The sequence below is a fragment of the Chiloscyllium plagiosum genome, unplaced genomic scaffold (genome assembly GCF_037043375.1).
Source record: "Chiloscyllium plagiosum isolate Xiang-an unplaced genomic scaffold, Cpla_swu_hap1 HiC_scaffold_15, whole genome shotgun sequence".
Classification (NCBI taxonomy): domain Eukaryota; kingdom Metazoa; phylum Chordata; class Chondrichthyes; order Orectolobiformes; family Hemiscylliidae; genus Chiloscyllium; species Chiloscyllium plagiosum.
In genome coordinates this window covers 40,780,416-40,808,055 of record NW_028270153.1, presented here as the reverse complement: position 1 = coordinate 40,808,055, position 27,640 = coordinate 40,780,416, and the positions used below count along the sequence as shown (strand labels likewise).

Sequence of the window (27,640 nt, the reverse complement as noted above, 5' to 3'; positions counted from 1 at the left end):
ATTCAAAGTCCAACAGATTACATTTTGTCACATGTTATGCCCTGCTGTCCATCCATACCAGCACTTACCTACAATAAAGCATTGTTTTCCCCACAGTAATAATCTTTAAACCTTCAACCATGTCTCAAAATTCCTCTATGATTTCTCACATCCTTCGATGTATTCTTCTATTACAAAGTGCCATGTTATTTTTGGTTAAGATTGAAGCCCATATCTTCAGCTACCTTTGTCCTACTTATGGAAGCTTCATCTTTAATAACACTGCATTTCAATTCCTCTCAATGACTTTCAAGACGTTCTTTAAAAAAAGCCATCTTTTTATCCAGGTGTTGTTTACCCCTAGTATTTGGTGCTTGAGTCACTTGGAATCCATTTTTACAACTATCTCTACTTTTTAATCACCGCTTTTCTTACATGAAAGATGCAATAGTAAACAAGTGACAAATGAAAAAGGTGAGTATTAAAATATATAGCAATGAGCAAGTGTGTGATTGTACCAAATGGCTCACTAATAATATATACCTTGTCAGATTCAAATCCCATGGTATCGTTTTATATACACTAGTATCTAGTTTGATGCATGTCTCACGGTACAAGACCTGAAACCTGCTTGAATATGGTGAAATCAAGTAACTTAATTTACATAAGTAATACGCATTACAACAGAAGCACGCCAGCACATAAATTGAAGACAGTTAAGTAGTCTTACCATCGCAATATTAAACTCTTAAGTACCACCAACTTTAATGTCATTGAAACATATCATTAATTTGCAAATTCCTTCCACCTCGACATCTAATCCTCAGATGTAAATCTTCACTCATTCTTTTGAATGTTCAAAGAGTGGATTACGTGACCATGACCAAAATTAATTCATTGATTTTATTGTCTCCGCCATTGTATTTATTCAAGTGATCTGGCAATTTTGAACTTTTATTTACGTCAGCAATGATTAAAATTGTGTGAAAAAAGATAAATCAATTGGCGGCTCTCCCCTTTCTGGAGCGTTGCTGTGCTCTTTTGGTTCAACTGGCATCCAACTTGTCCAAATGTCTGCACTGTAACAAGTGATTCTCCTCAACATTCAGTGTTCACTTTCTCCCTACACATTCACATTTGCTGCGTGATTCTGGAATATTGTAATCGATATAACTCTGACAGTTGGTATGGGTGTACCACACTACGTGTGTGTTTGTGAGATTAAAAGAGAAATGATTAAATCAGGTGAATCTTGATAGAGAAATTATACCTTACTAAAATGTGTTAATATAGATACAGAAACTCAAAATATTAATTTCAACAGGAACATGATACAATCTCTTCAATTACCTGTGATCAGTCGGCAGTGTGTTAGTAAACCATTGGTTAATTTATTTGTCCGTAAATAATATCATGTGGTAACTTTAGCAGGAGCCTGTCTAATTGGATTAAATTATGGCAGTCAAAAGATACACTGTTCATCTTGTGTTATTCTGGCGCCAGGTTAATTGTCCACTTGCAAGAAGCAGAGGCAAGTTAGGAAACAGTTTGATTGAAATCTCTTCATCCATACATTTTCAATTCGAATTAAAACAGCTCCACATTACCGTTGGAGAATACGGCGAGAAATTATAACTGTTCATGTGCCGCCCAGAAATGACAGGTAATTGGGTTTAAACTATACAGGGGAAATGTAACGAGTGATTCCATTAAAACGGCGAATGCTGGGCTCCAGCATAAAAAGTGCATCTGAAAGGAAGGAAATGTCAACTATCAAAGTAGCACCAGCCAAATGTAATTAGTATTTAATTTAATGCCTGATATTTTTAAACCCCGAATTGTCCTTGTCTTTGTAACATTGCGCGGGAGTATGATAGCTATGCTATAAAATATGTTGGTAGCATTTGAGGAAATTGCTGGTCCATAATTAATCCAATCGGTGTACTCATTGGCTCAAAAAAGACGTGCGCTCAGCGTCGCCAATGTCAGCACAATGCCGCGGGCAAATAAATAGGGGACGCTGGATGCTGCAGGTTGGAAAATCCTGGATCTCAGCTTCACTTCACAAAGCTGGAGCAGCCTGTGTGGACAAGAGCGGCTTCTAGAAGGCGAGCTTCACAAAGGGAGTCAACACTTTATTCGTAAAACTGCAACGATCCCGACGTTTTTGTTCTCAAGAAATATCCAGGTAAATTAAAAGTACTCATCAAGTGTCAGTTGGTATTGATGGGAATCGTACATTTGACTAGAAGGATGCAGATTAAACGACTGGTTTGTAGCGTAAAACTACTCTGGGGTTCATACTTGTGATAGCTTTCTGGGTGACCATTTAAAAGTCAGTTTCCACCTGAAATGAATAATTCTATTATACAGCAATGTGCTAAACAGCTGCTGATCTCTGAACACCATCTGAGTGTATTCTCAAAGATCGGTTCTCGACCGATTAATTCTGAGGGGGATGGTGAAGGCTGTGCACTTTGCTTTGGCTAACAATGATTTGCTCAGAATTCCAATTCCTTGCAATTGCACTACAAAGATCTAAACTGGTTGCCTCGCCAAGAAATTTCTCATCAGCAGAGGTTCACCCAATACATCTGTGGGACAAGAGATTCCCGCATATATTCATTGAATTGTAACATTTGTTTTAGATATTACAGCTGACCCCTCCCCCCCCCCCATAAACTGTGAATTATGTTTGTGCACTTGTTCAAATCTAGTTTACTTAAGTTTTTTATTAGCATTTAGTCTTAGCTGCACAATCCTGTACATTCAGGGTCTTTCTTTGGGCAAGATCTTCCGATGTAAAGAAGTGAGCCACATAATTCTACTCTTTTTGAATAGCTGATGCGTTTTATTTGCTTAAGTGTTGAAATGCATGTTCGTGAAGGTGCAAGCACGACAGGGATGGAATCTGTCATAGGTATCGATTTGAATGTTTAAATTTAGAAACCTCTTAAGCCAACCAAAATTCTGCAAGTGGCGGTAACGACAAAATAAAGTAACAACGTAATGCTTCAAAGTCTGTTCCACAATCTTGGGGTATTTCTGTGAATCCATTGTTGAAAACCATCCAAGTTGTAGAGACTAAGGTCAGTTTGATGGAAGTTGACGATAAAAATAGAAAATGTAATCGCTTCTTCGGGATCGGGATAAGCGCCTTCCAGGTAACACTGTTTTCGAATTCATCCAAATCCTTGTCTAAATGTTTAGATCTGAAACCTCGATATGTTTCTTTTTTGCAACCGAATGTTGAATTGGAAACAACGTTCTAGAGAATATTACACTTGATGTTTCAGAAGCTGGCGATGGAGTGGAGTGTGTTTGTCCTGGTGTTGTCCTTTAGTCCACTGCACACGGTTCACGCGGATTGTGCCAACTGGTGTTCAACTTGTAATTCAGTCCTGGACAGCTCTATCAAACCATTGGTAAGATAACGACACCCGACCATACCGTCCGGAAAACAAAGCCAACAGACGTGAATAAAACTCCTCTCTACCTCAGTACAAGCTGTAGTTTTCTACATTAGTCAACTGGTGACAAACCAGTGTCTCATCCTACTCTACATATTCAGAGGTCTCACTCATTCGTATCAACTCACTAAGCTTAAGGGACTTATGACACTGCAGCTTAAGGGACACCAATACTAGTCAGCCAGATATTCATCCTAATTAAACTCCATTAACTAATTCTACTATGATGAAAAGAAATCCGTCATTTATGTGCGACAGTTGGTCCAGTTAAGTTGTATGTTTCTCTATCTGCATTTAAATCAACATGTTAGGAATGGTGATGAAACCATATATACCGATACCAATGCCCAAACAGCAGATTACATAGAATTCCAACCTCCACAAAAGTATGTTTACTGTTAGCTTTGTGCCGCCATGCGTGACAAAAGATCTGGAAATACACACTGCGGATGCTGGACATCTGAAATAAACACAGAAGGGTCGGGAAACTCAGCAGATCTGGCAGCATCTATGTGGAGAGGGAAACCGAGTTAACGACTCCGATCTAACTGAATTCTGAACAGGGGTCATTCCGGGCTCGATGAAACTGGAATGTTTCTCTCTACGGATACTGTCGGACTTGCTGAGTTTCTCCAATAATTTCTGTTAAATGGAAATATGTTCAATTCCAGGTCCGAAGTATACAGTAGAATGTAGCCGAATATAATGGACCCAGGCGACTAGAAACAGTAAGTGATATACGGGCAGCAACATGAGCGGTATCCCGTGGAGCCCCTAATAACTACGAGCAATTGCAGAACAGACGGAAACTGATGAAGCAGAACGTATCTAGATGGAATAGTGTTGACAATTAAATGTGGTTAAATAGCTACAGGTACTTATTGTCGTCAAAACGTTAAATGCAGCCAATACAGATTAAACGGGCATTCCAACGCTAGCTGCCATAACCGACAGCAAGTGGTCAACCGAGGGGTGTTCACTAATATCTTAAAGCTTTGGTTCCTGGTGAACGACCATAACTAAAGCTCAAGATTAACAATTTTTCAATCCTTCTATCTGCTCTCTGTTGTCAGTCCGTTGCTCTGGTTGCCCTCCGGCTTGGTAAATATATTGCCAGGTTTGAGGTGTACGGAAATAAACCCCTTTTCCCTGCTGAACGTGTTAAGCACGGGACTGTCCTTTTAAAACCATGTACGGATAGATCCTCTTGTTTAGTCTTTGAAAAGAAAGTTAATTTGTAAAGCAGTTCTTCTGGTATAACTACAGAAAGATCTTACGCCTAAATGTTGCAATTTTAAAATAGAGGCGGAAACTGTCCGCAACACTCGGAGGTCAGACATCACCAGCTGAGATAAAAGTAAACCTTGCTCTGAGCGACGCACAATTTGTTTTATTTTTCAGGATCTGAGAGATTGTTCGCCAGTAATTTTCACATTTTACTGTTTAAAATTTAAATAATCCTTGCATGCACAAATTCTAACCTTTTCAACTGCTTTTCAGTGCAAGTTGGAAAATGACCGTATTTGGGAGGTTTATAACAAAACAAATGTCAGTACCAAGTACATCAGTGAATACTGCAACCTACTGAGCTCTGGAGCAGAAGATTATCTCGGGTTTCTTTCTTTACCTACTTTTTACACATTAGCTGCCCATTACATGTTGTGGGGTCAAATGTGTCCTTCACTATTCACAAATTAGGTATTAGAACCTGGGCCACACCATCTGGAATTGACATTCATTGTTCCATGTGCTTTCTTGAAAAATAATGAAATATAATGGCTAGTTGTTAACATTTGTTACAAATGGCCTCTTTCAGTCTAATAAAATTGTTCTCTCGATTTTGTGTGGATTAAGGACTCATGAATGTTTAATGTAGCTGTGAAAAGTGCTGTCTTCTGATTGCTATTTTCCAGACCTGCACTTTAGAGTGTGAAGGGGTAGTGCTTTCTACCAATGAGTGGGAAAAATGTGACAAAGCATTTCACTCATACAAGCCTGACCATTTTGGCATTGTGGATGAAGCCCTTCTTGACCTAGGCACTGATGAAAAGGAAGATGAGAGTGCAGAGACACAGTTTGGAAAACAGCGTAATCATGATGGGGGCTTCTTGAAGATCGACAAGAGCAGAATTTATGCCAAACAATTAGCCCAACAAAATGGTTACAATGGACAAAATCTGAAGTATGGAGGGATTCTGCCAAAGTTTGGTAACAGGGATGCCACTGAATTAGAGAAGAATACTCAGGAACTTGCAGCTGCAATGGAGAATCTACTGGAAAAAAGTAGTGTCAGCCCCAACACCCAAGAGGAAAAGCGTTATGGAGGATTCATGAAAGGCTTTGGTTTCAAGAGAAATGCTGAACTTGGTGATGAAGATCAAAATATGGAGCTGCAAAAGAGATATGGGGGTTTCATGAGAAGAATTGGTAGACCAAGATATAAATGGGATAATCAAAAAAGATATGGTGGCTTCCTGAGGCGCCATTTCCGGGTTTCAGTGAGGTCAGATGATGGTGATGCAAACGATTATTCTGAAGAGAATTCCGACTTCTAAAAGAACCAAAGTGATGTACATCTAGATGTGAGAATGCACACTGCCAAGATAGATGCAGTATTGAAACTATAACTATTGTTTTTGAATGCACAGATATTTTTGCTATTAAGTTTACAATAGGCTGTTTAAACAGCAGTTAAGTCAGTTGAATCTGTACTTTGTTGGCATAGTTTGTGAATCCAATAAAAATGTTCTCCAGACTGTGAATATCAACTTTGTTTTTGTTTGTCCTGTAATGGCACCTCCAATATTAATTTTTTTTCATGTTTAGTTTACAATAAAGTAAGCAATGTCTGTGGCTAACATGCAAACTAAAGCTGGCATTTTTTTTGCATTTTTAAACTGGACATAAATAGTTAGAAATGTCATCACCATGCAGTTTATTTTGCTGGCACATTTAAATCCAGCTAACAATTGACACATCATGGTATGATTACCAAATTTAGAATAGGTATTCCAGTAACTTAAACAATGTGGTGAAATGTTGTCATGCTAAGTTCATCTAATTTGCTACATTAGAAAGACTGCAATGATTTTATTTTTGCAACATCTTTTAAGACGTAAGCAAGAAATGAAATATGAATGCATTTTATATCATATGCATTATAAACTGCCTGCAAGTAATACAACACTATAATCAAAGATATGACAAATAAGTGTTCCACATGACTCACTGTAATTACATGCAAGTAATAGTATTTCAAATGAATGTCTGTCTCTTTTTAATGAAAATTTGTATGTAGAAGCTTTCATAGCTAACATTTAGGTTTCCCTTTAAGAACAAAACTGTTTGGGGGCAGTTTTCTTGTTGGAAGATTTGGCTACCTTTTTAAAAATAGGTAGCCATTCAATTTAATCAGTTGCCCATTGCACTCTTGCCAAACTTTTTCTTGCATACATTTCTAAATTTGATTACACAAATCTCCTCCTCCGATATCTCTATCTTATCACTGTTGCTGGTTAGGAGATTTGGGGACAGGACTTTAATGATGCCTTTTTTTTTTGGAATTGTCAAAAAGTCCCAGATTTTTAAGTGTGGTGAGAGAAAGCAGACACTGCTAATTATTTTGAAAAGGCCCCTCAAGTTAATACCAGGATTGAAATTGTTAAAACCTTTCCTCCATGGTTTTAGAGCCTCAGCTGACATTTTTTATCCAAGACATGCTGGTAAAGAGACTGACAAAAATTGTCTGCAAGTTCAGGTTTTGTAGAACTGTTTATTGTATCTAAGATGACATCCTAACTGGTGGCTTTGTAAACATTTCACTGCACTCATGTAAGTAGATGTGACAATAAACCTTATTTCATTATAACACTCTTCAACTTTACATGGTCAACTTTACATGGTAATCTGAGATATACCACATTCAGAGCTTGTTGATAAGTTGTTGAGAGATTGTTATCTGCACGTTCTTCCCTCTTCACTTTCACTTCGCTCTGCCTCCACCATGCTACTTTTGTCCTGTGGGGAGCAACTTGCTGACACCATCAGAAGGTTGCTCCAGGGTCCTAAAGACTTCATGCAATACCACTCCCCACACTTTGTTCCCACATTAAAAACATTGATTAACATCTTTACATATTCTCAACTGTATGACTTAAGTTACTCCTTGTTACAGCAATTACTCCATACTTTGTTATCATCTCTCTTACCCTCGCCTCAAGTCTTTAACTTATAAGACCCGTAAGATGTAGGAGCAGAAGTTGGCCATTGAGTCTGCTCCACCATTCCTCTGTGGCTGATCTGTTAGTCATTACCTCCACTTTCTGCCTTTTCCCCATAACTCTTGTTTCCTAACTGATTAAAAATCTTCCTATCTGACTTGATTCATCTATGGTGATAGGTGGATTAAAAAAGAACTATGGGAGGATATAGAAACAAAATGGTGAACTCTACTGGTTTCCATCGATCAAAGATTTGCTTGATCACACTCTCTGAATGGGTAGTATGAACCAAAGGATCAAGTTAAAGCAATGGTAGTTCATGACACACCGTCAGTGATGCCTGATTCTATTCCAGTGAGGCAGGTGGTTCCAGTGGTAAGGAAGGTAAGTGGATAGGTCAGAATAATGAGATGAGATGACTATTCTTATGGAATATGTAATTTTAAGTCATACCTGAAAGGTGCACTCAGTCCAAAAATACCGTTTCCTTATCCAGACCAGTTGACCAGTTTCTAAACTAGAAATTTAAGTGCAGTTTATTATAGTTTGTGCCTTCTTACTCCGGAGTTAGCAACTTTTTTGGGAAACAATCTGAACAACTCCACTATTGCTCAATAGAAGCAAGTTACTGGAAAACATAGGAAGCTGAGTTGTTATCTGCACCCCAACAGTGGTTCAAGCGGAGTGAGTGGGAGCAGTAAATGAGCTGGGCAGTAAAGAAAGCTGGATTTTTGTTGACTGTCTGAAGTATTCAATTCTGTCCCTTCTTTGGACTAAGAATATGTAACCAAACGTATGATGTCTTGGAAGTAAAAGGTCTTTGCAAATGTTTTGTACGTTTCAACAGCAAACGGTGGGTTTTTGTTTGAATGTAGTAATATCTGGGATACTATGAATGGTGAACATCTCACATAGCACTCTCCAAAGTGAGTGGCACAGTGGTTAGCGCTGCTGCCTCACAGTGCCAGAGACCTGGGTTCAATTCCCGCCTCAGGCGACTGTCTGTGTGGAGTTTGCACATTCTCCCCGTGTCTGTGTGGGTTTCCTCCGGGTGCTCTGGTTTCCTCCCACAGTCCAAAGATGTGCAGGTTAGGTGAATTGGCCATGCTAAATTGCCCATAGTGTTAGGTGAAGTGGTAAATATAGGGGAATGGGTCTGGGTGGGTTGCTCGTCGGAGGGTCGATGTGGCTTGTTGGGCTGAAGGGCCTGTTTCCACACTGTAAGTAATCTAATCTAAATAGTTTCAGTGGTCATTGATGCCAGTTAATTAACTTCAAACTATGTTAAAGTGTAAGCAACCATAATCAGGTAAGAATTAACTCACACACAAACAGGTTTATGCCCACACAAACCCAAGCTCTGTCAAGAAATTCAATAGGAATGAGAGTGACCTATTATTCAATACTGTGTATGAAATGTGTATTAATAGCAATTGTAAGGCACTCTAACTGGATATCCCTGGCCATGAAACGCCGCATAAGGTCTTCCTCTGCACTTGATCATATCTGAGGGTCTTGGGTGAATCCTCTGAAGAATGTCATTCCATAATGAACAGGGAATTGCCAGCCAATCACCAAAAAAAGGGAAATCTTTGATGATAGAGAAGTGCTACATGTGTTCAAAATAGTCGTCATAGCACAGTGTGCAAACTGAATGCCAAGTCATTCTTGGATGCTATATTTGTGAACAATAATACAGCTAGGATCCTTCTTCTGCTCTTCTGTGGTGAGATTAAGACTATTTGGTAAGGCTGGCCAAAATAGTGCTGTCGCCTGGGCGTACTTCAGCCCCAAAATCATAATCATCAGACACAAGTCCATTAACTGTGGCTCTGGAGAGAGCATCTACTTGCCTTTGATATTTGTTTCAGGCGTACTAAGTCTCAGTCAAGTATCTCATATGTCTGAGGCAACATTGTTGTATATGAGCAGTCAATTTTACAAAAGCTTTTATCTAATAAAGAGACCGAAAGTTTAGGATCTGTTTTAGTTCTAACTTTCAGTCCAAAATGTAATCAGAATATTTTTCATAGACTTGAGTAACCACAAAAGCCTTTTTCTCAATGGTGGCATTCTTGGATTCTGAATCCAATAATGTGCTTGAAACACAATACAGGTTTTTAACATCCTTCAGGATGTTCCAGAGAAAGAAACCCCCCAAAACCTGTACTCCAATATCCTTGCTGACCACATAACAGAGCAAACAAATGGAATCTGCAGGAATACTGTCATTCAGTGTAAGATCAGCTGCTTGGGAAGATTTCAAGACATCATGTTATCTCATGGAGCTGGGTGTTTCACTAGGGCGTAGAAACAACTTGGTTTGCAGCTTTAAAAAAAGAATTATGGATACTGGAAGTCAAAAAACAAAAACAAAAAAAATTGCTGAAAAGCTCAGCAGGCCTGGCAGCATTTGAGGAGAGAAAGCAGAATTATATTTCAGGTCCAATGATCCTTTTTCAGGACAGTTTGGTGTGTTCTTGAAACTGTAGCACATCTATAGAAGTGATCTCATTTTCTACAATTAACCCATCAGGATTAACCCATTATTCTACATGGTGCCACCTTGTCCCTGTAGAATATTGAACAGTACATTGGAAAATTCCAGGACAGAAGCAATACTAGAGTTAGTCGATTGAAATAATATTGACTGAAAAGGATAGTAGATGCGGTAAGGAGCCAAGATATCTCATCCAGAGAGAACTACAAAATGCTCTACTGGCTTTCAGATTTATAAGTATTCCGCTGTTGGAAAACTTAGCCAAACTTTCATCAACTGTTGCCAGAGGATTAATTTTTCTCACATCTGTTATACTGAGTAGAGTGAGATCCACAATAAATTTGTATTGATCCGCTGATCTGGGGAACTGGGACCATGCCTGACCTCCATTCTGTAGGTTCAGTCACTGGTTAGATAATTTCCATATTGACCATGCTTGCTGATGGTGGATGAGGAATTTCCATATGTATAAACAAACAAATGGCTTAGCATCAGCATTTAAAACAAATTTGTTAGGTATTTCAAGTTTTCCTAATCATTTGAACAAGTTGGGACACTGGCACTCAAAGAGCTTTTCCCAGAATTTGCAATTTCCTGTACTCCATGTAAAGATTAGGGCAAGACATGCTTTCTTACTCATTAGGGAACATTGATGGGTGCTGATGATGCAAAGTTCTCCTCATATGTATGATCTTTAAATGTCAGCAGAACATGCAACATCCTTTAACTGTAATCATAGAATCCTTATAGCATGGAAACAGGCTGTTCGGCCAACAAGTCCACACTGACCCTCCAAAAAGTATCCCACCCAAACTCATTCCTCTAAATTTATCCCTGATTAATGTACCTTACCTACACATTCCTGAACACTATGGGCAATTTAGCATGGCCAATTTACCTAATTTGCACATCTTTGGATTATGGGAGGGAAGCCACACAGACAGAGGGAGAATATGCAAACTCCACACAGACAATCGCCCAAGGATGGAATTGAACCCAAGTCCCTGGTGCTGTGAGGCAGCAGTGCTAACTACAGAGCCACCATGCTGCAGATATACCAACTCTGATTGAATATAACTTTAAATCCAGTGGTGATGTATTCGGCTTTATCATTCGAGATAACTGTAATCCTGACACCAGTATTCAACTTAAATTTGATTGGATAACAATTCATTTAGTTGAATTCTGTCAAATCTATATCAAGTGTCCGTTTAATTTCTCCTAAGGGAGAGTAATACTGGTTTTCCATAGGTAGTTGTTGCTCATGTAAGGAAACTTATTCAATTGCAATATTAACCTGTTCAATACTGTGTTCCAAAGCACAAACATAACATGTTGACTTAGAAACAATTTGGTTTACAGTTTAAAAAAAGCTATGGAAGTTGGAAGTCAAAAACAAAAACAGAAAAATTGCTGGAAAAGCTCAGAGGTCTGACAGCATTTGTGGAGAGAAAGCAGAATTTATTTCAGGTCCAGTGATCCTTTTTCAGAACAATTTGGTGTCTTCTTGAGGCTGTAGCACATCTATAGAAGTGATCTCATTTCCTACAATTAACTCATTATTGGAGTAAGTTTCGTCTTTGCTGATGTTGGAATCACACCTGTGACAAAATAGAATTAAATTATTTAGGATTTCATATTGAAATTGTAACACACGCTATAGTTTTCAAATGAGAAGTCTCCTCTGATTGAACATTCTGTTATGCTTTAAGTAGATAATACTCTCTCTAGCTTGTTCTGTTTTAAATTGAGCTTCTACTGTATATAGTTTCTTCAACAACCTTCTAGCATTGTGTTTGCTGCATTTTTGACTGCTCATTCAAGATATAAATTCTCTCGTAATTCACAGATTTACCTAAGAGACCAAAGATAATTCTACTGCAACTGAATTCTTCTTGCTAGTTTCCAGAGTTTCATGATTCAAATGGTACACATAGGTCATTATTAAAGTTATCTGCAGACTCTTCTGAATATTGGTATCTGCTTTTGAAACAATAATCTCACCAGTGTCTTCTTTTGTTCTTCAAGTGAAATATTAATTTAAAGTTGCTATGACCTTGTCAAGCATAATTTGTTTATCATTAACCTGTTGCCGATGTATGACATGTTCTGATGTTCTTCCTGTGTAATAAAGAAGTGTACTAATCTATTCCACACTAGATTTGATGTCTAATACTGGAAATGCCTGAAATTTTAGGTCTGCTTTCATATTTGCCAAGTTGCAAATCTATTAATGGAAGGATTGATACCAGTCAATGTTATTGCATTGGCTGATAAACACTTAAAGTTGTTGATCATTTTCTTGAATTTGATGATGATTGTGAGGATCTCTTTGTAACACACACCGACTTGTTGTATTCCTTATTGATTAAAATTGTTGAATCTTTGTTGATGTAAAGATTATTTTCATAGCACTAAAACTGAAAGGTGTTAACATTTCTGCTGTTCCAAACATTGCTTTCAATATGCAGTTCAGATTTCCTTTCTCAAGCTGTCATCTGGAGAATGAAAATGTTATTTTCCAAGATGGCTGAAAGGTTTTCTAAAGATCTGAAGGTAGAAAGTGCCTTCAAACAGCTTCAGTCAATAAGATTAATTGATTTTCTTTGACTGTTTCAAAGAAGGCTGCCATGACAATGTTGACGTCAATTTCTTTCTGCGCACGATGTATTTTTGCACTGAACTAAATGCTATATGAACAGGTACTCACTCTTTTTCTTTGTTTCTGATGCTATATTTTTAGACAATTTAAAGTTAATAAATTTAAGCTATTCTCACCCCAAACAAGGGAATAGTACAGATTAGCTAATTTCACTGTTAGTGTTTTAAGACTGGCAGCTTCTGCCTAGGCAGCCTACAACCCCGAGGACTCGACATTGAGTTCTTCAATTTCAAATAAACTCCCTTCCCATCCCCCAACTCCCTTCCCAGCCACTTCCCCTCCCTTCCCCTCCTCCCTGGCACCAACCGGATCCATTCCTCCCATTGACAAACCAGGTCGTACCCTCCACCTGCCTTCACCTATCCCCACTTTACCACCATGCACCCACCACCTCCTTGATCTGCAGCTCTTCCCACACCCACCCCCAGTCCTGATGAAGGGTTACACCCGAAACATTGACTTCTCCACCTCCTGATGCTGCTTAGCTTGCTGTGTTCTTCCAGCCTCCTACCTGTCTACAACGGAATCTTCACAGACCCTGAATGATGCCAGTCATGATGAAAATCTTGGGAAAATTGGGAGAGATGTACAGTGAAACCCTTCTCTGCACTCAGATTAAATGCCCTATTTTCCAAACATGTGCTGGATGTCACCATGAGATTCTTGTTAATGAACAGCAAGAGGCCTATTAACATGGATTATCACACATTGCTATCCTCAGTATTATTTAATTTCACTTCATTAATATGTAGTTTCCTGTTCTACCATCTGCCGATAGAAACCAGGTGCTAAGAAACACCAACATGAAAAACCGAGCAGTTACCTGCCAATGGCATTTCCCTGTTTACATCTTGGCATGTATATCTTGGACATCTGACACTAACATCTCAGGGCACACTCGATGATGGCTACCTTCAACCCCAGCCACTGACACTGACAAGCAATATGTACTGGCCCGATCGTATCATCATTGCACACTCCTATCTACTTACAGTATATGTCTGCACTTCAATGTTGCATGTTGGAAGAAACCAAAACCTTAGATTGCAATACTGCAGCAAGACATTTTACTCACAAGGACCCAGCTCATGGTTTGGATTAGGGAGCATCAAAGGGATCCTCATTCACTCTCTTAGTGCTCATTCACTCAGTGTCTATTTCAATGTTCACAGCATGCCATGCCCTGTCTTGCTTTTTGGCACTTTGCCTCCTCAGGTAGAGCTTAAGACTCATAATACTTCTATCTTAACTTGCCTAGTGCAGATATAAACCCACATAAATTGTTATGGTTTTTGGCAGTCACCAGTCAATGTGTTGGACATGTTGTTTTACAACACTGTGCTCTGTCTGTGTTACTTCTGCATCGTGTGCCAGCAGCTCATGGAGCAAACATACTGAATGTGCTTTAAACAAACAGCCATGTCTCAAAGACTAGGAAAGTAGTTATCATTTGGTTCCAGGGATACACCTTTCAGGGAGGTGTTCCTAATGCAGTAAGTCAAGGGCAGCCTCAGATATCAGTCCAGGGGATTAGAATGGCCAGTCAACTGCTTGGAGGGGTGGACACATTCAAATGGTCCATATCACTACAGTCCATGGCCCATGGTCATGGTCAGTTCTTTGCGTCCAGCGCAATCAGTCCAGGGCCTGGAGAGAAAACAGTTGGGAGCTGAACAGATATCATTCAAGGATCTGGTCATTCGTCATGGGGCTATCTGTCTAGGTCACTCAAGGGGGTAGGTCATGGTCAGTTTGGTGGCCAGTCCACTTACAGTAAAGGGAGGGTTATCAGGATCACTGCTATAAAAGGGAAGCTGGTGTACATCATTAGAGGATTGCTGGGATGCAGTGAGGATTGCAAATGAGAAAGAGGCAACTCTATATATCAGGAGGGAAGATGATGAAGTATTGAATGGAAAGGAGTGTCATCGACAATCAAAAGCATACTAGCTTCAATGGTGTTGCAGTGTGGTCCTAAATCTGCCATATACACTCGATATGCCTGGGGCAGGCAAGGGGCAAATTGTGCTGATGAAGACTGAGGTAGATTAGTTAGATGAAGGGAGTACCTCCGACCAAGAAGAGAAAAAGTATATTTGGGATTCACCAATGTTAAGAGGCTGAGTCTCAATTCTTAAAGAGTAGCCTTTGCTTCCTTCCTGTGTCACCTGTATCACCAATGTGCTCTCAGAAAGTTGTCACCTTCTTTCTTTCCCTCCCACAATGTTTTGATGCAGTCCTCGGCTCTGCAGTTAGGCTGGAGAGAGCTAGTTCTAACCTCAAACCCGTTAGCTTGGGAGTTTCAGTTGGGTGACCCCAGTGGCATTTCTGCCTCGAGGCCTCAACATGCTGAGTGCACCCTGACCGAAGGCAAGCACACTCTCCTCAGCTTGACCTTCCACTGGGCTGAAGGTGGAAGGGTGGAGGTGGAAGACCCAATTACCTCGGGAATTTTCTCAACAGAAACATCTGTGGGTGTTGTCTGGAGTTTCTTCTCCAGCTGGGTGCCTACTGGCACCACCCCATCTCCTTGTGAGGAAGGGACACCTGGAGTGAAGTCATTTCTGAACGCCAATGGCTACAGCGATGGAGTGCACATCTGTCTACATATCCAGCAGACATCGAGGCTGCTGGACCAAGCTCTCCGTGGCAGCTGCCAATCTGCTCCATGGAGGTAGCCAGATTTCAAATGCCTGGGACAGCAGGATTCCAGTGCATTGATGCAGTCCTGCAGCTTTTGTGTCATACTGCCCAGTGCCTTTGGCAAAACTGCCTGCAGCTTTTGTGTCTGTTTGGGCAGTTCAGTGAAATCACAAATTGCCAACAACCTGGGGTTCTCTCCTGCGTGGGCCTGAGCAGGAGCTCAATGTCCTGCAGTCCTCTGAATGCCAGCGACCTGGGTTTTTCTACCTTGGCCAGTGTGGGGACATGGCAGTGAAGTTTCAGTTGGTTGTCCCATCTCTAGTTTAGATTAAATACCCATTGAGGTGTCAGATCTGAACTGATCGGGGGTGTAGCCCCTGAGCCGTCTGTGCACTCTTCCTCAGAGATAGTGGTGGGAATGTCTTGTGGCACCACTCACTTGACAGTGCAGACTGTGGTAATGTGACAGGTATCTGCATATAGTCAAAACAGAGAATGCATTGCAGACAAGGGTAGAAGTTGTGGTATGTCGAAAATACATTTACAGTGGAGGTAATGGGAGAGTAACACAGCAAAAGTAACACACAAAAAATGCTTTTGTGTCACCGTGGTCCTCACCAGTAATTATCCTCCTTATAGGGGCTGAGGAACCAAAAATCAGGCACCCTACCACAATCCTAGTTCGTTTGGCCCTATTTTGGGCTGTCTTCTCACGGAATGAGACAAAGGGAGCAATTGTGTAAGGTAGAAGTAATGCACATAGTTGTTAATATTGTTATGGTGGGGACAAGTTGGTGAGGTGTTTCAAGTGAATGACTAGCAGCATAGCAACGGTGTAGGATTAGCAGTGCAGTAATGGGTGGGAGGAGGGAGCAGGGCACAAGTGGTTGAGGGAAGATACTGCATGCAACAATGAGAGTGGCAAGGTCCATGTGGGGGGCAGGCCCAGTAGTAGAGTCAGAGTGAACATGGGATACTTGAGAGAAGATGGTGGCACTTATGGTGGCAAAGCAGAAAATGTTCTGATTTTCTTGTGGCACTGTTGGGCAATCCTCTGGACAGATACTGCACTGATTTGGGTAGTAAGTACAGACTAGGCTGGAAGAGTTTCCTTTGCAGGAGCTGAGGAAATAAGTCAGTTCTGCAGTACACCACACCATCCACCAGGAACTCCAGGCCCTTATCCACAAAGTGGGCACCAATTGCCCCTTCCATGCTCGGCGCAAATACCTTAAACTGAGCAGGGCAACTCCAGTCAGTATTTCACTGCATGCATGATTGCCTTTCATATAGGGCATTGGGCCAGGGATAACAGGTTACTCAGTGGCAAGTATTTCTGCCTACAGTGTGTAAGAGAATTGGGCTCGCATCTGTAAAATGATCTTTCTCTTTCACTTCTCATGGAGTGGGAGTCACGGTCAGTGTGGGGTTGGGAGAGGTGTGTTTGAAGGCACCCTCCACACTCTCGATTTGATCCAAAATTGGGAAAATGGCAGCTACCCCAGCAAATCATTGCCATGGTTACCCAATCAATTATCAAGACACAGGGAAATGCAGGTGCCCTTTCACCACCGAGGACGCTTTGCCACTGCCATTGGCCGCTGAGGACGATTTGCCACTGTAAGTGTTTGTAACTCATTTTTATGTATAAACCAATAACATGATATTTATTTCACCTCTTTTTTTATTAATATATACTATGCTGTGGTACAAATAAAGGGAACTGAGAAGTATGAAAGAAGAAGCAGGAGGGAAAACAATCTGTACATATATATGTTTTCCGGTGGCGAAGAGTCTCCAGAGGTCAAACAACCCCAGTGGAGAAACGCTGGTGGTGAACCGGCAGTGGTGAGTTGACGTCATTTTTTGGCAGCAGTTGGAGTGGGAGGAGCAACAGTGAGGACCAGTTACTGACGGGAAGGTAATTTTAAAATATAAAAGCCTACCTCGGGAGTTTCAGGTACACATTTTGCCAGCGGCTGAATCCTGAGACATTACACATGTGGTGTCTCCCACCTGACCTCCTCCTTTAACCAAACAAAAGGACTCTCGTGTGTTGCTAAGATAAAGCATTTCAATTGATAATTCTTGTGTATTGTGTGATTGATTGAAAGTTTACTATTAGTTGGTTAATTGAATAAGACCACAGAGAAGTACTAGAAATTATTTAACTCATAAATTTGTATAAATAAATTAAATAAGTAGAGGTGGCTGGACAGGTGATGTGCCGTAGCTGTATGATGTGGGAACTGGTTGATCCCATTGTGAATGGCAGTGACTACACCTGCAGCAGGTGTTGGTTGCTGGAAGAACTCTGGATCAGAATTGATGATCTGGAATCTGAGCTTCAAACACTGCGGCACAGCCGGGAGGGGGAGAGTTACCTGGATGCTTTGTTTAAGGATGCAGTCACACTCGGTAGATTAAGTAATTCAAATTCAATTAGTGATCAGGAACAACAGGGTGTGACTGTAAGTGAGGCAGGGGTGCAGGAACCTCAGCCCTTGACCTTGTCCAACAAGTCTGAGATTCTTGCCCCCTGTACGGATGAGGAAAAGGGTTGTGGACACGATAAGCCAGCTGACCACGGCACCATGATGCAGAAGTGGGGGGAGCAAAAAGACAAGTAGTTGTTATAGGGGATTCTACAATTAGGGGGACAGATAGTATTCTTTGTGAACCGTTTAGGAGTCCCGCATGGTGTGTTGCCGGCCCGGTGCCGGAGTGCAGAACATCTCATACCGGCTTGAAAGGATATTGGAGCAGGAGGGAGAGGATCCAGCTGTTGTGGTCCACGTTAGAACTAACACCATAGTCAAGACCGGGATGGGACCATTCGCCGCCGCCGAATTGCCACCACTGCCCTTTCACCGCCGAGGACGCTTTGCCACTGCCATTGGCCGCTGAGGACGATTTGCCACTGTAAGTGTTTGTAACTCATTTTTATGTATAAACCAATAACATGATATTTATTTCACCTCTTTTTTTATTTATATGTACTATGTTGTTGTACAAATAAAGGGGACTGAGAAGTATGAAAGAACAGGCAGGAGGGAAAACAATCTGTACATATATATGTTTTCCGGTGGCAAAGAGTCTCTAGAGGTCAAACAACCCCAGTGGAGAAACGCTGGTGGCGAACCGGCAGTGGCTAATCAGCGGCGGCGAATGTGCTGTGGCGAATTGTCACCAACCCGTTAAGACGAGGTAGGAGAACCTGTTTGGGGAGTATTAGAAAGGAAACTGAAGAACAGGGCCTTCAGGGTCATAATCTCTGGATTACTGCCTGAGCCACATGCTAATTGGTATAGGGATAAGAAAATTAGGGAAGTAAATACGTGGCGAAGAGATTGGTGTGGGGAAGAAGGATTCCATTTCATGGGGCATTGGCATCAGTTTTGGAATCAGGGGGATCTGTACCGATGGGACAGTCTCCACTTGAACCGATCTGGAAACAGTGTTCTGGTGAAAAGGATAAATAAGGTGGTCACAAGGACTTTAAACTTGTGAGTCGGGGGAAGGGAAAGGGAAAGCAACAGGGAGTATGGAGTCAAGTAGAAAGATAAGCAGCAGGTTAGCATGTGTGCAAGGTTTCAGTTCAAGGCAGACGAAGAATGAAGCAAAAAGGAAGGATAACTTAGGACATAGTACTAGAGATGATGGAAATCATGATGTTAAGAAAATTAGCATTAAGGTGCTTTACCTGAATGCTCATAGTATTCATAACAAAATAGATGAATTAACAACACAAATCATCGTGAATGATGATGATGTAGTAGGCATCACAGAGACATAGTTGCAGGGGGTTCAGGGCTGGCAGTTAAACATCCAAGGATTTACAACTTATCTAAAAAACAGGGAGGTGGGTAGAGGGGGCGGGAATGCCTTGTTAGTTAAAAATGAAATTAAATCTATGGCACTGAATGACATAGGGTCAGATGATGTGGCATCTGTGTGGGTGGAGTTGAGGAAACACAAGGGCAAAAAAAAACGAAAATGGGAGTTAAGTACAGACCTCCCAGCAGTGGTCAGGACCAGGGGTGCAAGGTGTACCAGGAAATAGATAGGACATGTCAGAAAGGCAGGTCACAGTGATCATGGGGGACTTCAATATGTAAATGGACTGGGTGAATTATGTTGCAGGTGGATCCAAAGAAAGGGAATTCATGGAATGCTTACAGGATGGCTTTTTGGAACAGCTTGTGATGGAGCCCACAAGGGAGCAGGCTATTCTGGTCTTAGTGCTATGTAATGAGCCAGACTTTATAAAAGACCTTAAAGTAAGGGAACACTTAGGAAGCAGTGGTAGATTTCAGTCTGCAGTTTGAAAGAGAGAAGGCAAAATCGGACGTAATGATGTTACAGTTAAATAAAGGTAATTATAGGGGCATGAAAGAGGAACTGACAAAAATTGACTGGAAGCAGAACCTAGTGGGGAAGACAGTAGAGCAACAATGGCAGGAGTTTCTGGGTGTAATTGAGGACTCGGTACATACGTTCATCCCAAAGAAAAGAAAGATTATCCGGGGTGGTGGTGGTGATGGTGGTGGTGGTGGGGGGTGGGGGGGGGTTGGGATTAGACAGCAAGGCTGACAAAGGAAGTCAGGAAATGTATCAAAGAAAAAGAGAGCCCATAAAGTGGCCAAGAGCACTGGGAAATCAGAAGATTGGGAAGAGAGATATAATGAAGGAGAGGATCAAATATGAAGGTAAGCTAGCCAGTAATATTAGAAATGATAGTAAAACTTTCTTTCAATACATAAGAAACGAATGGAGGCAAAAGTAGAAATTGGGCAGCTCCAAATTGATGCAGGAAGGCTAGTGATGGGGGATAAGGAAATAGTTGAAGAACTTAATAAACACTTTGTATTTGTCTTCATAGTGGAAAGTGAGGACTGCAGATGCTGGGGATCAGAGCTTAAAAATGTGTTGATGGAAAAGCACAGCAGGTCAGGCAGCATCAAAGGAAAAGGAGAATCGACGTTTCGGGCATTAGCTGCTGCGCTTTTCCAGCAACACATTTTTAAGCTTAGTTTTCACAGTGGAAGACATGAGTAATATCCCAACAATTAAGGTGAGTCAAGGGGCAGAGTTGAGTATGGTAGCCATTGCAAAAGAGAAAGTGCTAGATAAGCTAAAAGGTCTAAAAATTGATAAATCACCTGACATGGATGGGCTGCAGCCTAGAGTTCTGAGGGAGGTGACTGAAGAAATAGCAGAGGCATTGATTGTAATCTTTCAAAAATCACTGGAGTCAGGGAAAGTCCCAGATGATTGGAAAATCGTTGTTGTAACCCCCTTGTTCAAGAAAGGATCAAGACAAAAGATGGAAAATTATAGGCTGATTAGCTGAACCTCATTTGTAGGGAAAATTCTAGAATCCATTGGTAAGGATGAGATTTCTAAATTCTTGGAAGTGTAGGGTCAGATTAGAACATGTTAGCATGGATTTGATATGGGAAGGTCATGCCTGACAAACCTGGTAAAAATCTTTGAATAGGTAAAATGTAGGTTAGACCAGGGAAACCCACTGGATGTTATCTACCTAGACTTCCAAAAGGCCTTTGATAAAGTGTCTCACGGGAGGCTACTGAGTAAGGTGAAGGCCCATGGTGTTTGAGGTGAGCTACTGGCTTGGACTGGGAATTGGCTGACAGAAGGAAGAGAGTTGGGATAAAAGGTTCTTTTTCAGAATGGCAGCTAGTGACAAGTGGTGTCCCACAGGATTCAGTGTTGGGGTTGCAGTTGTTCACTTTATATATTAATGACCTGGATGAAGGGACTGGGGGCATTCTGGCAAAGTTCGCCGATGATACGAAGTTAGGTGGACAGGCAGGTAGTACTGAGGAGGTGGGGAGGCTGCAGAAAGATTTAGACAGTTTAGAAGAGTGGTCCAAGAAATGGCTGATGAAATTCAACGTGAGCAAATGCAAGGGCTTGCGCTTTGGAAAAAATACAGGCATGAACTATTTTCTAATCAGTGAGAAAATTCATAAAGCCAAAGTACAAAGGGATCTGGGAGTGCTAGTCCAGGATTCTCTAAATGTTGGCTTGCAGGTTGCATCTGTGGTTAAGAAAGCAAATGTAATGTTGTCATTTATCTCAAGAGGGTTGGAATATAAAAGCAGTGATGTGCTACTGAGACTTTATAAAGCTGTAGTTAGGCCCCATTTAGAATACTGTGTCCAAATTTGGGCCTCACACCTCAGGAAAGACATACTGGCACTGGAGCGTATCCAGTGGAGATTCACATGGATGATCCCTGGAATGGTAGGCCTAACATATGTTGAACGGCTGAGGATCCTGGGATTGTATTCATTAGAGTTTAGAATGTTAAGGGGAGATCTAATAGAAACTTAAAAGACAATGCATGGCTTAGAAAGGATGGATGCTAGGAATTTGCTTTCGTTAGGCGGGGATACTAGGACCTGTGGGCACAGCCTTAGAATTAGAGGGGGTCAATTTAGAACAGAAACGAGGAGACATTTCTTCAGCCAGAGAGTGGTGGGCCTGTGGAACTCATTTCCACGGAGCACAGTGGAGGCTGGGACATTAAATGTCTTCAAGGTAGAGATTGATAAATTTTTGAACTCACAAGGAATTAAGGGCTACAGGGAGAGTGCGGGTAAGTGGCATTGAAATGCCCATCAGCCGTGATTGAATGGCGGAGTGGACTCAATGGGCTGAATGGCATTACTTCTACTCCTATGTCTTATGGTCTTATTGACAACTTAAGGCCCTTCATTGTTGGTGAGTCAAGAGAGGTTGTGAAAAGTAGATGAGTATTTGTCCAGGTCCAACTCCTTCTCAACACCTCCTCGGAAAATATTGTGCCCTATGACTTTATTTCAGAAGCTTCAAGTACAAATGTAATTTTATTTATGATGAAGAATAGAAGTAATTGCTGGCTGGAGGTCTGAAATTGGTGCAGCTTCTTTGATATGGAAAAACCTGTGTTCATGATCACACAAAACCTATCTTGTAAATGTGTCCATAAGCAGTGTAACAATAGTACAGAAATTTTCTCTCAGTCATATTCAAACAATTTGAAGTATACTACTTGAAACCTATAATAAACTTCTAATAATTGAAGAAATTAAGGTTGGATTTTCTTTCAGTCATGGAATTCTGTTAGTTGGTATGTGCCCACTTCCTTGAAACCAATTTGAATCCTGACCTGCACTAACCACCTCCCCCCCACCACCACCACCAATGTCCTAACTCGGGTTAGAATGATTTCCAATTTATATTGGACTGTCAGCAAGGTATTGCCATCTGTGCTACAGGACTGACACTGCCACTGTAACAGTAGAATAACCAGGAACTGATCGAAATGCACAAAGGTGACTGAAAGGTTAATCAAATCAAGTAAGAGAAGAGCATGAGAGGAAACTAAATAGAAATATAAAAACAGATAGCAAGAGTTTCTCGGTACCTAAAAAGGAAAAGAGTAGGTAAAGTGTTAATTTCATGAAGGGTAAGAATGGGAATTTAATGGGAGTTAACAATGAAATAAATAACTATTGTGTAGATGTAATGAATAACTATTTTGCTTCTGTCTTTACTATAGATGATACACAAAAGACAGGAAAGCCTGTAAATCAGTAGGTTAAAGGAAGAGCAGACTTTGGTGAGGAAAACGTGATAGAACTGGAACTAAGTCACAAGGTCCCATTGAATTTCAAATAAGGTCTTAAAAGAGGTGGCTAATGAGGTAGTAGATGTGTTGGTGTTAATTTTCCAAAATTCATTAGATTCTGTAAAGTTTATATGAGATTATAAAGTAACAAATATAACATATCCATTCAAGAAGAGAGGAAGGCTAAAAATAGGAAAGTATAGACCAGTGAACTTGATGTCTGTTTTGAAAAGGTTTTACAATCAATCACTGAGGAGGTTATAACTGGACAGTTGGAATAACTCAAGGTAAGTGGGAAGAGACAGCATGGTTTTGTGAAAGGGCAATCATATTTAACCAATTTATTGGGATTCTCTGAAAGAGTAACATGTACTGTGGATAAAGGGAAACCTTGTTAAGTACTGTGCTTTTATTTCCAGAAGGTATTCAACAAGATTCCACATAAAAGGTTATTGCACAAAGTAGGAACTCATGGTGTAGATGGTAATGTACCAGCATGGATAGAAAATTGGTTGCCGGGCTGTAATCGTAAATGGGTCTTTCTCAGATTGACAGGACGTGATGAATGGGTCCTGTAGTGCTCTCAACCCTTTACAATGTATATAAATGATTTGGATGAAAGGATCAAAGACATGGTATCTTAAATTAGAGATAGGTAGGAAGGTATGAAGATGATATTACAAGGATGCAGACTGATACAAACAGGTTAAACGAGTGAGCAAAAATCTGGCTGTTTGAGTACAACATGGGATAATGTAAAGTTGTTCACCATGGCAGGAAAAATAAAAGCAAAACAGAGTGTTATCAAAATTTTGAATGAAGGGTCAAATGGCCTACTTCTGCTCCTAGTTCAGATGCTCAGGTGTGCAAAGTGGGCAGAATCACTTTAAAAACAATAAGTGGTAAAGCTAAGGGGAAGCTGGTGACATTGCTGTAATATCATTAGATGAGTGATCCAGAGGCCCAGGCTAATGCTTTGAGATCATGGTTTCAAATTCTATAATTAAATCCGGTGGAATTTAAATTCAAACAGTAAATGTGAATTGAAAACTCATCTCAGTAACGAAACTAGCATTGATTGTCATAAAACAAAAGCACTTGGTTCCGTAATGTTGTTTCGGAAAATAAATGATCTTTACCTGGTCTAACCTGTATGGGATTCCAGACCCATAAACAATGTGGTTGACTCTGCCTTCTTTAATGGCATAACCCAATCATTCAGTTCTTGAGCAAATAAGGATCAGCAACAAAATGGTGGGTTGGCCAGTAAAGAATAAAAAAACCCTCTAAACTTTGACAGAGGCTAACAATTTCAGTGGTTCTCCATTTGGAGCAAGACCACAGGGAGAGAAGAGTCTTCTCCTTCCATGGGAAGTACCAATGCTATAAATATTGCAGATCCCGGAAGTAATGACAGCACGGGTGCACATGAAGAAAATCTGCTGGGCACCCAACCTATGCTTCCATTTGCTTGGAGGAGAAGGGTGAGGAGCAGTCAGCCAGTGGTGGTCTCAAGATGAACAAACAGAAGAGAATTCAAATCTGACAGCAAATGTCTCAGCACCTGAGATTCCTATCATTATTTTTCCCACAATGCAACCTGAGTTAACTCAAAAGACATAGCAGCAAAAGTGAGCCATTCAGCCCATTGAGGGTCCTCTGGCAGTCAATGAGATCATGGCCAATCTGATAAACTTTTTCTGCCTTATTGCCATGCCACTTGATACCTTTACTGACTAAATAAAATTTATCTCAGCCTCGAATATTCTTAATAGCCTTGACAGCCCTCTGCAATAAAGAATTCCATAGATTCACCACCCTCAGAGAGGAAATTCCTCATCTCTGTGTTAAACATGTGATCCCTTACTCATCTGGTGCTAGTTTCTCCCACAAGGAGAAAGGATCATTCTGCAACTATTCTGTCAAACCTCCTAAGAATCTTATATTTTTCACTAAGGTCTCATTGAAACATAAAGGATTCTTAAGGAGCATGACAGTGTTAATTCAGAAAGGATGTTTCTTCTCATGGGAATCTTGGACCAGATGGCATAGTTTCAGAATTAAGGAGCGCCAATTTAAGTCTGAGATGAGGAGTAGTTCTTATCTCAGAGGGTCGAGAGTCTTGGAATTCCTTGCCACAGAGAGTTGTGGGGGCAATCCTTGCATATATTTAAGGCTGAGATCGATACATTTTTGATGAGTAGGGGAATCAAGGGTTATGAGGAAAGGGCAGGAAAGTGGGTGTGAGGCATATCAGATCAGCCGTATTCCTATTGAATAGTGAAGCAGGCTTAAAGGGCTGAACAACCTGGTCCTGTTCCTATGGTCTTGTGCTATTTAAAACATACACTATCTCACAAATTACAGCCAGCTATTTAGACTGGCCACCCATGCATTAGTGATCCCAAAGACAAGTGAAATTTCAATAAGGTATCCTTACATAGCTTGTTTCATATGGTAGCACTAACTCAGTCAAATTCAACATTTTTTGTTTCACTATGCTAAGGAAGAGGTTTGCTTGCGTGAAACAAAAGATAAATCAATACAAAAAAAGCTGAAGAAAATGGACACCTTGATCAGGTATTAGTACACAAGTCAGAATGTATTGCTATCAATATTGGCTGTTACCGTCAAATTAATGGGTCAAACAAACTGTGTGGCAGCACACACACAAAATAGGAGTCTGGCTGAACAATTCAATTACCCAGAGGGTACTAGCTATTTACGTTGCCACTTCTTGATCCATATGAACTTTACAGTCATCAAAAGTTGTCAACAATACCAATTCAAAACGGTGGTAGATGATGGGGGTAAATGTTGTCATTCACTTAAGTAAAGAAATGCTTGGCCTCTAATTAAGATACTGAAACATTTTTGTTATCAGGTAAAGCACAAAACAGTTTAATCAATGTCTTCGTTAAGATGAATGCATGTGCCACTGATTACCAATTTCAACAAAAATGAAAATTGCTTTTTTAAATTATTTATTTGAAACATAAACACTGAATATGTCAAAAAATGTGGGTTATTTCAACCAGAAAACATTGGGCGGCAACAAAGACTCCTCATCAATGTCTATGTTATTGCTCTATGTCATCCACTAGATAACAAGGTGCAAATTGCAAAGGCAAAATAAAATGGATCAAGAAACGTGACCTATATGGACTTCAGTAAGGCGTTCGACAAGGTTTCCCATGGGAGACTGGTTAGCAAGGTTAGATCTCATGGAATACAGGGAGAACTCGCCATTTGGATACAGAACTGGCTCAAAGGTAGAAGACAGAGGGTGGTGGTGGAGGGTTGTTTTTCAGACTGGAGGCCTGTGTCCAATGGAGTGCCACAAGAACTGGTATGGGTCCACTACTTTTCATCATTTATATAAATGCTTTGGATGCGAGCATAAGAGGTACAGTTAGTAAGTTTGCAGATAACACCAAAATTGAGGTGTAGTGGACAACAAAGAAGGATACCTCAGATTACAATGGAACTTGATCAGATGGGCCTTTGGGCTGAGGGGTGGCAAATGGAGTTTAATTTAGATAAATGTAAGATGCTGCATTTTGGGAAAGCAAATCTTAGCAGGACTTATACACATAATGGTAAGGTCCTAGGGAGTGTTGCTGAACGAAGAGACCTTGGAGTGCAGGTTCATAGCTCCTTGAAAGTAGAGTTGCAGGTAGATAGGATAGTGAAAAAGACATTTGATATACTTTCCTTTATTGGTCAGCGTATTGAGTATAGGGGTTGGGAGGTCACGTTGCGGCTGTACATGACTTTGGTTAGGCCACTTTTAGAATATTGCATGCAATTCTGGTCCTTTCCTATTGGAAGGATGTTGTGAAACTTGAAAGGGTTCAGAAAAGATTTACAAGGATGTTGCCAGAGTTGGTGGATTTGAGCAATAGGGACAGGTTGAATAGGCTGGGGCTGTTTTCCCTAGAACATCAGAGGCTGAGGGGTGACCTTATAAAGGTTTATAAAATTATGAGGGGCATGGATAGGATAAATAGACAAGATCTTTTTCCCTGGTGGGGGGAGTCCAGAACTAGAGGGCATAGGTTTAGGGTGAGAGGGGAAAGATATAAAAGAGACTTAAGGGGCAACATTTTCAAGCAGAGGGTGTATAGAATGAGCTTCCAGAGGGAGTGGTGGAAGCATCTGGATGGGTACACGAATAGGAAGGGTTTGGAGGGAAATGGGCTGAGCGCTGGCAGGTGGGACTAGGTTTGGTTGGATGAGTTGGACCGAAGTGTCTGTTTCTATGCTGTACATCTCTATAACTCTATGACTTCTTTGCATTTTCAACAAAGGTAAATGTAGACTTGTGTGAAGATTAAATGTTTGGGCAGTACTATTTTCCTTCTATTTAAAATGCATGAATGGACAACTTCATCAATGTGCCAAAACTAACCACAGGCATTTCAAACATTGTGGTGGGATTATCAAATGTTTGAATTACTTCAAATTTAAGAAAAGCTTACACAAATCAAAAGGACATCAAATCGTGGACAAATTTTTCTTTTGTTT

At 40.7% G+C, this 27,640-nt stretch overlaps 1 protein-coding gene across 1 annotated transcript; it reads left to right on the top strand.

The window, feature by feature from the left end:
* The first annotated feature begins 2,021 nt into the window (after positions 1-2,021).
* Positions 2,022-6,204, top strand: pdyn (prodynorphin). Its single transcript, XM_043710333.2, has 3 exons — positions 2,022-2,167; positions 3,276-3,404; positions 5,363-6,204. Exons 2-3 carry the CDS (start codon positions 3,285-3,287, stop codon positions 6,002-6,004), a joined length of 762 nt encoding a protein of 253 aa, XP_043566268.2. The 5' UTR covers positions 2,022-2,167; positions 3,276-3,284; the 3' UTR covers positions 6,005-6,204.
* Positions 6,205-27,640: the final 21,436 nt, after the last annotated feature.

Bases quoted from the DNA above. Each gene is read 5' to 3' on its own strand.
- pdyn (XM_043710333.2), top strand. From the start codon at position 3,285: ATGGAGTGGAGTGTGTTTGTCCTGGTGTTGTCCTTTAGTCCACTGCAC. The intron at 3,405-5,362 runs GTAAGATAACGA...GCTATTTTCCAG, and splicing joins ACAGCTCTATCAAACCATTG to ACCTGCACTTTAGAGTGTGA.